The sequence below is a fragment of the Platichthys flesus genome, chromosome 22 (genome assembly GCF_949316205.1).
Source record: "Platichthys flesus chromosome 22, fPlaFle2.1, whole genome shotgun sequence".
Lineage (NCBI taxonomy): Eukaryota > Metazoa > Chordata > Actinopteri > Pleuronectiformes > Pleuronectidae > Platichthys > Platichthys flesus.
In genome coordinates this window covers 8,836,667-8,849,488 of record NC_084966.1, presented here as the reverse complement: position 1 = coordinate 8,849,488, position 12,822 = coordinate 8,836,667, and the positions used below count along the sequence as shown (strand labels likewise).

At 39.8% G+C, this 12,822-nt stretch overlaps 1 protein-coding gene across 1 annotated transcript in view; it reads left to right on the top strand.

Annotated features, from left to right (window-relative positions):
- pudp (pseudouridine 5'-phosphatase) overlaps positions 1–11,694 on the top strand; it is a 31,846-nt gene extending 20,152 nt beyond the window's left edge. Inside the window, exon 4 of the mRNA XM_062381055.1 lies at positions 10,875–11,694. Within this exon, the coding sequence (XP_062237039.1) occupies positions 10,875–11,051 (177 nt within the window). The 3' untranslated portion in view covers positions 11,052–11,694. The remainder of the gene's footprint in view (positions 1–10,874) is intronic.
- Positions 11,695–12,822: the final 1,128 nt, after the last annotated feature.

Genomic DNA, 12,822 nt, shown 5'->3' with positions numbered 1-12,822 from the left:
TTTGCTGGGATGCATTATCCATTATGTGACTCTGGTGCTTTTGGTCTTTTATCATCAATCACCAGGAAGAGTTTTTATCTGGTTATGAAACTGTCTTATTTTAATATAGCTACAAAAGCAGATGTGATAATCAGGGAGAAAATAGGCTTTTTCCATTGAGTATTCTCAATGTCTGTGTTCGGGGCGGACTGCCCTGGAGGTCAGAGCAATGAGTTACGACAGTCCGGCTGCAAAAGCCCATGTTTATGCAGAGGGAGAGGGAACAAGCAAGGGAGGCAAGCTGGGCTAGGCGCTAGGCTAAATGCTAGGCTAAAGGCTAACCCATACAGACCAGAGCACCTCATTCCATGTCCCGCCAACTCGACATCTCTTACTACAGAATGAATGAGATCAAAACGAGAATTACGATACATTACGTCATCGCTATGCATCTTACAAACAGCTCTGTGTAATGGTGTGGTTTAATATACCAGCCAACTCTAACCCCCCTATACATGAAATGAATTGGTATTGTCTCAGGTGGGATGTTCCGTTTGCCCACAATAAGACGAGAGAGGGCGGTATGGATTTCTCATACCTGTATAAATGCATATAATAGTCAATGGTTATCTTAAATCATTAAATCAATTCACGACATGTGACGTGAAATGTTAAGTTCCTTCTAGGATCTTTAGCCAGGTGAGTCAGATAGGGTTGGTCGGGGCCCAACTTGTGTCTCAGCAATAACCGCTCCTGGATTTCCCCTGTTAATCTGAAATCTCCTATTGGCCTTTTCTTCAATTCTGCTCACATATTTAATGCCGCTCTTGTAATGCCAAATAGGTTGAGGACTTTGTAGAGCGAGTGTCCTACAAAGCCTCTTGGTCCGTCTCCCAGCCTGTTACTGCGGACTTGTCTATCCTTGGGTTCTCTTCACTGGTTCGCTGTAGTAGGTTGTTAATATGAAACGATGACCCCTCCAAAATTGTTTGTGCCAGATATGCCAAACAATCACCTGAAAACTTGCCACTGCCAAAAATGCTGCACCTGAAGTCAGCATCACTGATGCAACACTGTCTGTAAAAGTTGCATTTTCTTCATTTCCTTTTCATTCGCAGGTTTTAAGAGTGGTCAAGCAGACTGGATTGTTGATGTGCAAACAGCAAAATAAGGATTTGTTTCCATGCACTTACCTTTGACTCTTTCAAACTTAGATCAGGCTTGGGCACGTGCAGACAGTTTGCAAAATGAGTGACATGTGTAAACAGACAGAGCTCTATGTTTATTCCTCTTACTCCATGTAATGGTGCATCACTTGCCTTAAACACAGCATGTTTTTATAGGTTTTACAACTATCTCAGCACCTCCTACTTCAGGCCTGGTCTTTATTTTCTCTATGGGTCTCAGGATATTGTGAACACAAATTGAGCAAACTATATATTTTCTTTTTAAGCATAGAAAACTTTCCCCTGGATTTTTTTCCATTTTCCATCAGTACATACTGAATCATAGAACACATTTAAATATAATATGAAAATTCATCTCATCTTGTTTTGACTGTACGCAACCACTCTCAATTTCCACCCTTTCTACATTTAGTTTTAAGCTCTGTAATTCCCGAGGCTGCATCATTCATGTTATAGAGTGGTAAGTGGTTCCCATTCCTCCACTTTAACACGGCAGATCAGAATTTAGAGAATATTAAAGGTTTTAAGTGAAAGCAGGATAATATAAAGTATTAAAAAGAAATATAGAAATAGGTTAACCAGGGACTTCTGACAGAATTACACAAAATAGCTGGGATTGTTTCCTTTAATCGGAATGTTGACTCGTGTCCACTCATCGGTGGACAAAATAACTCAACACCATGCGACCGCTCCGGCTCAAACCCCATGTATGATCTTTTCCCCATAAACACAGGAGCTTCCTGATGCCTGTGAACTCAGCTAAAATGTAGAAGACGCTCAATTAGGGCAGCCGCTCATTGTAGAGGCGTCCTTATTCAATTCCACTGCCAGCAGCACTGTTTGCAGCCAAACAAGGGCTGGATCCTCTCCAAATCCCAGCATGCAGGCACTGGCTGCTGTCATCTGGCCACAACAAGCTCCCCTTAGGGAGTTGACAGTGTCTGTGTTAGTGGGCCAGTTGTTTTTGGAGACAATAGCCAAGGTGTGCATTTGTAGCTGTGCACACCAAACACACACATTTTACGGCTTTTGCCTCACCCTTCCTCCCCTTTGTCTTGTCACATTCACCTTTGGGTCCACAGTGAATCCACATATGCTGGCTCTGCTGAATCTTTCATGTGCTTAGGATGCGGGTCTGTGGATGTGTTTCAAACCCTCTATGGCACTTTATGAAGCCGAGGACCAGCAGGTGCTGTGTCTCCTCACAGAGGGACTGAAAGGAGACCAGTCAGCATCGCTCTGGCCCAAACTTTAAAAGGCTTCATATTGTTTTTCTGAAAGACTCTTAAGAACTTGTATATCCCTCCTTTCTTTATTTGAAAAAAGGCTGTTTATTCATTCAATCCAGACAAAGGAGTGATGTATTAAAGTGGGTGTTTAAAGCCCAACTGATACTAGTGCGGTTCTTATTTCTTTCGACGAATTCCTCTGCAATATGCTATTTAGGATGCAGGTATCTTTTGTCCATACAGAAAGAGAAATCATTTGCATATAGAAATTTTTTTCTTCCTACACCTTTTAGCTTTTAAGGCCTTGGTGTGTTTGAATTTTGCAATGAGTTTGCACAATAACGAATCAAATTCACAAAAAGTTTTTGTTTAGATTATCCCGGTCACTTGGTTTTGATGTCCAATTTCAAAAGTGGAAAATTGTTTATTTTGGAGAGGTGTTGTTTTGATCAGTTACCCATCAGCTCCACAAAGCTGCAATCTTGGATCCAACACTCCGTCCCCCTGAGAGTTGTATTATCGATTTGAGGGTGTATGCACATTTAATGATGAATGATGGCTTCTGAGCGCTGACTGAATCTACATTGGATTAAGAAAATGAGATTAGGCTGTGAATTAGGTTTGGGTCTCATATATATGGTAAATAATGCTTGTGCTTTGTTATATCAAGTTATTTTCCCCCTATTGTGATGGGTTGTCTGTGCCAAAACTAACAATAAACATCATGATCCATGAATTAACATGATTAATACATAGTTTCCTCTGAAAGTGGTCGGAAAGTAGTGTATGTTGCATTTCCAAAAAGCCCAAGGTGACTACTTCAAATGTCTCCATTAAACCTGGAAGATCCATAAACCTGGAAGATCTTCAGTTAATAGCAGGGACGGACTGGGGGTCAATAATGAAGGCTGGGAATTTGACTCCTTTCCAGGCCATCTTTTTTACACAAAGCACCAGAACTCTAAGGTTACGCTAACCCTATTTGTTGATATAACAGTTAACCAGACTGGTAAACAAGTGGGCGGCCAAGTAACTAGCTGCCCTCTGCCATCTTTTCAATGTCTAATGCCATAAGAATCTATTTTACTGTTGCTACCACCAAAACAGTCACAATATGATATTTCAAAGGGCTTTTACTTTGAAATGCTACATCAGATTGTCCTGATATTGTCACAGTCAGACTCTGAGCTGGTGAACAGTCATTGTGACAAAGATGTGTCTGTGGAAACAGTTTCTTAATGACAGTCTGTTATTATGTTGCTTGATTTTGAGTTTTTCTCTATTATAGAGTTTGACTAATAATTCACACGTGGTAATGAAAATATTTGAAATCTTAATTTTCTTTGAAATAGATTCCCACGCAGTAAGAATTTATTATCATTCATTTTAACGATGTTTCAGTGATACATTGCTTAACATTAAAGTTAAGCAATGCAGTTTTACATGCGCACACACAGGGACATAAACATTAAAATGAACAACAAAAAACAAACATTCAAAACTGCCCTTTAATCAACATACACAATGATTTTTGGCCCAATTGGTCAATGTCATTTTGTTTTTTTCTGATGTACTTTGAATTTGGGTTATGAGGGTTTATGCTGGCATGCAAAGGCAGTTCAACTCTTGTCTCCCAACTTGTTGCATTATATTAAGCTGTGTTGCTCTGTGGCTGGCTGTTTAACAAGCAGAACACCACCTCTTTGTGTGACAGCCTCTATTGGGAAATGGTTTTGGGCCATAGTCAGCAGTGCTTAGATACTGATGCTGCTGTGGTTTCTTACTGAAATGTGGTCAGCTGTGGCAGGCATGTGGGTATTTCAGTGTGTTCTCTCACATCAACAAATGCATTCATTTGTTTTCCAAATAGACTCGAGCTCCGCTCGAATACTCCATTTTGCTTGGGAACCTTCCTACCTAAGTGAAATGACCTGGAAGTTTTTCAGCCACCACCATAATACGAGCTGTTAGAATTCTCTTGATTATAAAGAAAGGAGGTGTAATGCTTCATAACCTGTCTCCATTAGCAAAGCAAACACCAGGCTATCCTTTTTGAAAGAAAATAAGAAAATGCCGCCCCACAATTCTTTGGGGCAGCATTTAAAAATGCAGCACAACCTTGCACCTTGCAGTCTGTCACACCCACGTACATCCTGTTTTATTCTCCTGACACGATCCAGAACTGATTACTGATTTCTTCTCCGTTACATCTGTCCTGTGAGCAACAGACAGATTAAACCTATACTTCACAATAACCTCATCACAACTAAAAACGTTTATGAAAGGTATTTGAATCTCCTGATTGTGGAATGGACATAATGCAAATGCACAAAAGAGCTTGTTGCAAATTAGAGTAAAAATTATCCTGTGTGTATTTATTTTTTGCCTTACATTGGATGCAACTGACAAGCTGAGAGAGCCGAATGAAGTGATTTGTCGTCTTTATAAACGTGATTGGTGTTTGTTAAAACCAAATTATGTTGTTTTCTCCCTGTCTGAGTTTACAGTAGGTGTGGTAAGAACAAGCGGATGAAGTACTGGCTGAATGATATATATGCACCATTTTAATAAAAGTCTCAATCATTGTGTGGTGATCAGACTTGATACTGTGACAAATTAACCATAAAAAAATACGTTGAGAGGATAAGTCTCGAGGAGGCAGACCATTATATTAGCTAAATAAATATCTCCTGATCAATTAACCAATAAAAGAGAACAACAACCAACAATGGCCCCCGCACCAGTCGCAGATAATCTATTGGTATTCATCTCATCGGCCAGCCCTAATATGTATTGACCAATCACAGATCGATTTTTTGCCTTCCAATAAAAGAGGTTATTCTTTGTGCATGTGAGCTGAGAGAGCGATGCTTTTCTCTGTGTCACAATCTCTCCCAACAAGTCTTCATCGTCAATCAGTGACTGTCCTGTCGTTTTTCAGTCTGTCTATGTAGTTTTAAATGAACGTCTTTAGACACACTCATCTGGAATCAGACAAAAGCATGTTACTTATGTGTGAATGATTGAAGTCGCTTAAACCCCCTTTCGTTTCCTTGAAAATAACCTCTTCGATTTCGCTGGCACTCCAGCAACCATTATCACAGGAGGGAAATCCTGTTAACACCTTTTACCACAGTAGGGGCTTAGAATGTAATGTGCATTAAGTGGCAGAGGTTCTGATTTTGTTTCCGCTGTTCTCCACCAACTATAGACTCAATTAGGACTTGTGCTGGTGGGGGAGCAGACAACAACAAGCATTACTGCAGCAAAAACACTACTGGAATCTGTCAGAATAAGGGACATAACACAGCCTGAAAATAACGTTATTTATGCATGCTTATTTCATGCTTGCTGGTGACGGTGCCCCCCAACTGGCTTTTACGAGCTCCATTAGTGCCACGACTGTCGTTAGAATGGTTATAATGGTTCCAGGAAGTCCCTGGTTATGGATTCTTGAGACTCTTCAGTGGAAAAGCGCATTAATTTGATACTAACCCAGATTATGGACTACATTTTACTGATGTGTTTACTCTTGGGAGGAATAAAGAAGATGCCTATCAATTATTCAGACAGTTTATGATTGTTGCCTGATTGTAATGGTTAAATGGAGGAACTAACTAAAGTGGAGGAAACAAAATTTGTAGTGAGGGGGGGAAGAGCTAGAAAAACACAGTTAAACGAAGAGACTTTGGAAAGTCATGATAAATTAAACATATGACAAAAATGGAGAATCAATGTGGTGGCCCACCTTACAAAGACACAGTTCATCCTCTAATTTGACAATTTAATTCCATTACTTTTTTAATTTGTACAGAGCCTAATGACAAAATACATTTTCTTAAACCACTGCTCAAAGTAGGGTCAGAACCCTCTGAATATTATAGAGTTACCCAAAAGTTCAGAGAATGAGCACGAGAAAAAAAGAGAGAGTAAACTGGTGGGCTGAAAGAGTGGGATAAAAGAGAGAGATGTGGGGAGGGGAAGAAAGAGAGACCAGGAACAGTTTAACTGCTGTATTTAAGCGCTTTTATTTTGAAACTATCGATTAGCAACAAACCTGACAGTGGTTTCGATGTCAGTGGCAGTCCAGCAACAGGATCATGCTCCTCATATAAATAAATGAAAAGCATTGGGGGGGGGGCTGATGGGTACCCTGTATGTACCCTGTATATACACCTATCAGGTGTTCATTTTTCATATAGTTTCACATGATGTGGAATAATCTGATCAATATGATCGACCCTGATCTAAAGCTCAGGGTCGGAATTGTCTTAATGTGATGTAATGTAATCATCCACAACCTCCCAATATCAGGCAAGACTGTGTCTTAGCTATTGGGTTGCAGTCCTTGTAATGTATCTGTGACTGGGTTTGTTCACATACTTGGTACAGACCTATCATTATTCAACTATAAAAATGTTTTTCTTACTTGTGTAACTTCTATTTATAATCCACCTGAGCTGTCACTGGGCGTCCATCCATTTCAATACAGCGCATTGGAGGCAGATTAAAGGGTCGTTTCGCCAGCTCATTGGGTAATTACTAGTTTTAATTGCTCCCATTCAAGGGAATTAGCACGAGCCCTCTGTTGTGAACTCTGTGTTTCCGCTTGCATTGTTCAACATCATCCAGTTTCAGGCTTAGTGACATCACAGAAGTCAATTAGGATTTAAAGAGACTCGAGGAGCCCCCTTTATTCTACCTGAGTATTAGAGTTGAGATGAACAAAGGTCCTCGAGCCTTTCAGACTTGAGCTTTCGCTTCCTTCTGTAGGGCTTTAGACTCGGTTTTACGGCCGTTTCCTTTATTCACACTGAAGTACCGTTTCACCACAAAGGTTAAAGCTGTGTTTTAACTCAGTAATGAATTCTCTATCCAATGTTGGTAATAAAGAAGGAAACAAAGAGGCATTTCAAATTCATGCTAAAGTCACTTTGTGGTTTAATTATTGCCGAAACAATAGTCTTTAGACCTCTCTGTGAAACACTTCTGGCCACTTCAAAACTACAACCTGTGTGGACAAAAAGAAGCAATGAAAATACTGCATGAAAAGACCAAAATATACAGATATAGAACCCCACATTGATTTTTATATATACAATGTAGGTTTATCCAGGGTGTATACGTGGTCATTAGGGATTGGAGTCAGCAGACACACGAGCAATCCTTGAAGCTAATCCGTGGATTGATGGTTTGTGGATACAGCGGCCATGCGCAGGCAGGTTTTTTAGTGACAGATAGAACCGCCAGCATATCATTTCATTCTGTCCCAACAAAATGATTGATCAGGTTTATTACAATCACGTGAGGGCCAGAGAAAGCTGCTTTCTTTATTGATGCCCATCAGGATGTGGAAAGGATTTCACAGACTAAGATGAAGTACTTCAGAATCTACGTACCAACCCTACCTTTAAGTCAAGACATCAGATACCAAAACTTAATAGATATACATTACTTACTTATTTTCAGCTGATTTGTTAAGTGTCATTTCTCAGCAGCTATATATATACCTATATCAGTTATAATATTAGTATGATACTCACTATTTTTGTTCTCATGACTAAAGTTTGTCTTATTTTGGGTTAAGAATAGTTTTATCGCGTCCAGTCCACTGAATGAGCTTTAGGTTTGGAACAAGTGGTCGCTCCGGTTTCAAGAAATTAATATTGACTGTTGTTAAAGGATAGTTAACCCAAAGATGAAATCCATTATTTACACACCACTGTGCCGATGGAGGGGTGGGTGAAGTGCTGGAGTCCACTAAACACTTTGAGTCTCAGGGGGTAAACAGTGTTCGAGTCGATTTTGAATGTCGGGGCTTCCGGACACTTGGATCACACCACTGGAGCAGCATGGAGGCATTTTATGTTCTGTTGTGTTTTTTTTTTTTTTTATATATTTGAAGGGGACGGCATTTTCTTCAATTGTATTGGATTCAGCTGCAACTCTGTGTTATATAATTGAAAACGTGGGCTTTACTTTCACTGTGAAGACCCTTGAATGAGATATTTGACCTATGATACCTACCCTGTCCATGTTTTGAATCCCACATCCTGCACTGGCAATTTCCAATTTCAATTCAGCATTAAATATAATGCACTAAGTCCTTTAATTTTGAATTCGACCCCTGGTGATTTGCATGCCATTGAGTGTAATGTAACCATTTTTGGCCATGAACTTCATTAGCCATTCATACAAAACATGAAAATGTCATCAAAATTATTTTTATCAATCTCAATTTTGCCTATAAACAATGAGTTTGGAGCTTATGTTATTGAGTTGCTGTTTGGGAAAATATGAGCGTTCTGGCTTCTGCGCCCAGCTTTAAAGTTTGTGAAATACTTGGTATGAACGAAGCCTTGGCGCTTTCTCTCTTCCTTTCAGCATACTTCTGAATGCGATTATTGATACTGAAAACTGATTAACCTCCTGGTGAAGGTTCAGCCGTATTCGTTTTACTGCAGCTGTTGGAATGTCCTTGTTGAACAGAAGATTATTCAGATGCAAAATTAGCCTTGTGCTTTCCATCTTTTCACTTGGCCTGGCATGTCACCCTGACACAGGTCTGCCTCACAAACGACATCCACTTCCAAAGATTTAAAAAGACTAGATTCACTGTGACAGTTACTTCTTTACAAAGAAAAATCTCATACACAGTTTGTGATACCCCTAACAGTATAACTGTTATTTAAGTTATTGATAATGCAGGCACTAACTAATTGTAATTGTGGTTAATATTACTTAACTCAGTCTGCACTGATCACTTATTTTCAAGAATGAGCAGCAGAACCTCTCCACCACCATCAACAAAGCCTCATCTCTATGCCTTATTAAGCTATAAACAATACAGCATGGGTGTAGTGAGCATAGATATATATATAAAGGCGAGATGTCTTGGCCAACAGAGTCGAACGTCCGCACATGGCGGCCATCTTGCCACAGTCAGCTCGCTCACCCATGACATTGTGTTGTAAAGGTACGTACTTTTTAAATAACCATAACTTGCTCAATTTTCAACCGATTTTTAACTGGATGGGTTTAAGTCAGAGATTAAGTTATGATACTGCATACTTATTAATAATAAAAATAAAGCATAATGTTCTAAATAGGTACAAGATTTCCCTTTACAAATATACATCAAGAATTATTGTTATGGGTGGGCGAGCCGCCTGTGGCAAGATGGCCGCCATGTGCGAACGTTGCCGTACCGACTGCCGCCTCCGAGATGTGAAAACACAGAAACACAGTATCGTGACAAATTGTAGAGCAGTAAAACTTATTTGTCCACCAGAGCAGGAAGGTTAACATAAAGTGTCATGTTTAACAAAGTATTTCTATCATATTGAGTTGGTGTGAATAAATCTAATTACTTCGGAGTGATTTGATTAAATAAAATTATATTTATACATAAATATCTACATTAAACACAAGTTTCATGTATAAAAAACCTTATTTAATTAAATATTTCTCAAGATATTTGATTTACCGACACTAACTCAACATGATCGGTAACACTTCATTAAATATGACCTTTTACATTGAATTTATTTGATGAAGTTGCATACAAATTTAAGATTAAACTGAAAAACGCTGTAAGTCAATGTTTTAGGCATATTATATTATTTTATGAGATCCACTAAAACAGAGCAGCAATGTTACCTATGACAAGAATAATAAAAATAACAGATTTTTATTAATTTGCTGGATTTAAAACATAGAACAGTTATTTCAACCGCTTATTAGAAGTTTGACTAACACTAAGTTTCTTAGTGGGAAGAGTTTCACAAGTCCATTGTCTAAAACGTGCCCGTGGATGGGAAAAGCTAATTTCCTTTTATTATTTTTTTCATTATGAAATCAAAACACCAGTCCGAAGCAATTTTAATAGGGAATAGGGATAAAGTGAGGTAACAAGTAACAAAATAAAAGTCATGTCTTTTCAGTGTCACTGGTAGGAATATGCCACACACACATTTCCCAGGATGAATGTAAAATAAATGTTGCTTTTTTTATAGACTGAGTGAAAATATTACAGGCTGCCGCTCCCTGTGTGTCCCTAAGTCCTGCATCCATGGCCTCAGAAAAAAAATCATCTTTTACAGTGTAAAAAAAAACCAAGAACTTGTTTATCAAACTAAAGTGTATCCAGCCTCTTGATATGCACAACAACTCGTATCGGTTCGGGAGTCAAAGAGCATTTCTGAAACTGTAAACAAAGCCAATGAAGCAGGGCTGCAGGGGGCACCCTTCTTCAAATTGAAGATTAAATGGATATTTCACCTGGCAGGGGTAAACAATACTGCTCGGAGGAGTGTCAAGTTCATCACATTGAAAATGGAAATGGTGGCCTGCTCCCCCGTTTTGCCCATGTTTTGTTTTCGCTCTCAGCTCTGCAGCGTTTGCAGGGGTGGAATCCTGTAGACCTAATAGGCTTATAGGATAATATCACTTTGTTTTCCTCTCTCTTGTCCCTGCTCAGTGCCTGGTGTTTGAAGATGCTCCCAACGGCGTGAAGGCAGCGCTGGCGGCAGGGATGCAGGTGGTGATGATTCCCGATGACAACCTAGACCCCAGCCTTACCCAGGAGGCCACGCTGCGGCTGAGGAGCATGGAGGAGTTCCGGCCGCAGCTCTTTGGCTTGCCGGCGTATGACTGAGCCCGAAAGCCCGTCAGAAACCACACCATATAATTCAGTCTGTGCGTCCGACTCCTCTCTTATTCCACGGTGATGATGAAGTCGAAAAAAACAAGCTGACTTCCTCCCCTCATGCCTTACCCTGTTCTGGGTATAAAGTGATGTTATTTGTTTTTTCTTCCCAGTTAATGACATTCAATCGTTCGACAGATGAGACTTAATGTCACTGAAGAAGACCAATAAGCTGTTAGATCTCAGGGCAGTTCATTAGCAATCTATTTCAGGACTCCTTTCTGAAAGCTTTTGCTGGATATATTACACATGTTGTGTCACTTGGCATAGGTGAGGTTTATATATCTGTTTCCATATCTTCTTCCACCATTTTGCCAAAGTGAACAGGGATTAATGTGCATTGCTTAAATATTACAAATGTATTCAACAGCAAAAACTACAGCTCAAGCTGTAATACTGTAAAAAGCTAGCAGGGGGGTCTTTAAAATACCCAGAGAAACATGGGCACTGGGTCTAAAAATGTGAATGTCATACTTTAAAATCCCCAAAAGACCCCCACATTTTGGCACACATGAATAGCGCACATTTCAAAATTCATTTTATTGATAATGTATTGTGTTGTTTTCACAATAAAACTGTGGCTTATTCTCTATGGAAAGCTCCACTGTCTTGGATGTCGGGCACTGACAATCATATGTGTGCATTTCCAAAATAAACGAGTCCATGCTGCGGTTGGGTATCATTCGAAATGTTTGCATGATTGTTAGTGAGTCTTTCTTGCACGTTGCCGTTTCCCCATTGAGTCGGAGACATTCAGGTTAAACATGAACTGAATTTGCATGCAAGCATTTTAGTTTGTAGGATTCAAAAAGGAAATAAACAGCATTTGACCAACTGTTTTGGTGGCATAATATATACAAGAGTTCTGCTACCACAAACCGAGTCCTAAAGCTTTGTTGCAGTGTTGGCTCGCGCTGGGTTTCGGAAACGATGTGCTCAAAAGCCTCGGGCTTGGGTTGAGCTCAGGTTTAATTCAAATCAAATGACATTTTTTTCCTACTTTCTATGACTGTTCCAACCAGCCTGTGGTCAGTGTGTGTCACGTGTCGCAAGTAGATGCACACGGAGGTCAGTGGTGGATTACATGAAAAAACATCATTACATCTTAAACCGGATGTACCCGTCACGTTCAGCCTCTGCCTTTCAAAATGTCACAGGCTGAACAAGTAACATTTTTGCCCCTTGCAATTATGAGTGTGCTTAAACTTGTGCAGGGCTTTTGTGTTACACTACAGCTAGGCTGCGTTTACTCTCACCACAGGATAATTCGTGTTGAAAGCCATTACTCACACTACTCAAGACACTGACTTCAGTTGCTGCATTGTCCTGTTAATGGAAATGCCTGAGAAGGCAGCATGGTCAAGTGTGAGTCCACGAGGCCACCTGGAGACGTATGAAATTGACAATCAATCTATACGATGCTACCTGAGGCTTATCGGAGTCAGTTTCATGAAATTCTTGCTCAATTGTGAGTTTCACACTCAGCGCTGACTGGCTTTTGCAACATAGGGTCATGCTGTTTTGTTTTTTTGGCTCTTCTTCAAATATTTCAACTCCCAAATGACACAAAATGTACGTTTGTTTGCGTCTTTGCATGCAGTTTCATTGCGCTTGGTGTGAACTCAGCATTACAGCAATGGGCCACAATGTCGTGCTGCATGTAATAACACAGTTACCATGGTCCTTTGGATGTTTCCGCTAAAATGATCAGCTCCTGGAA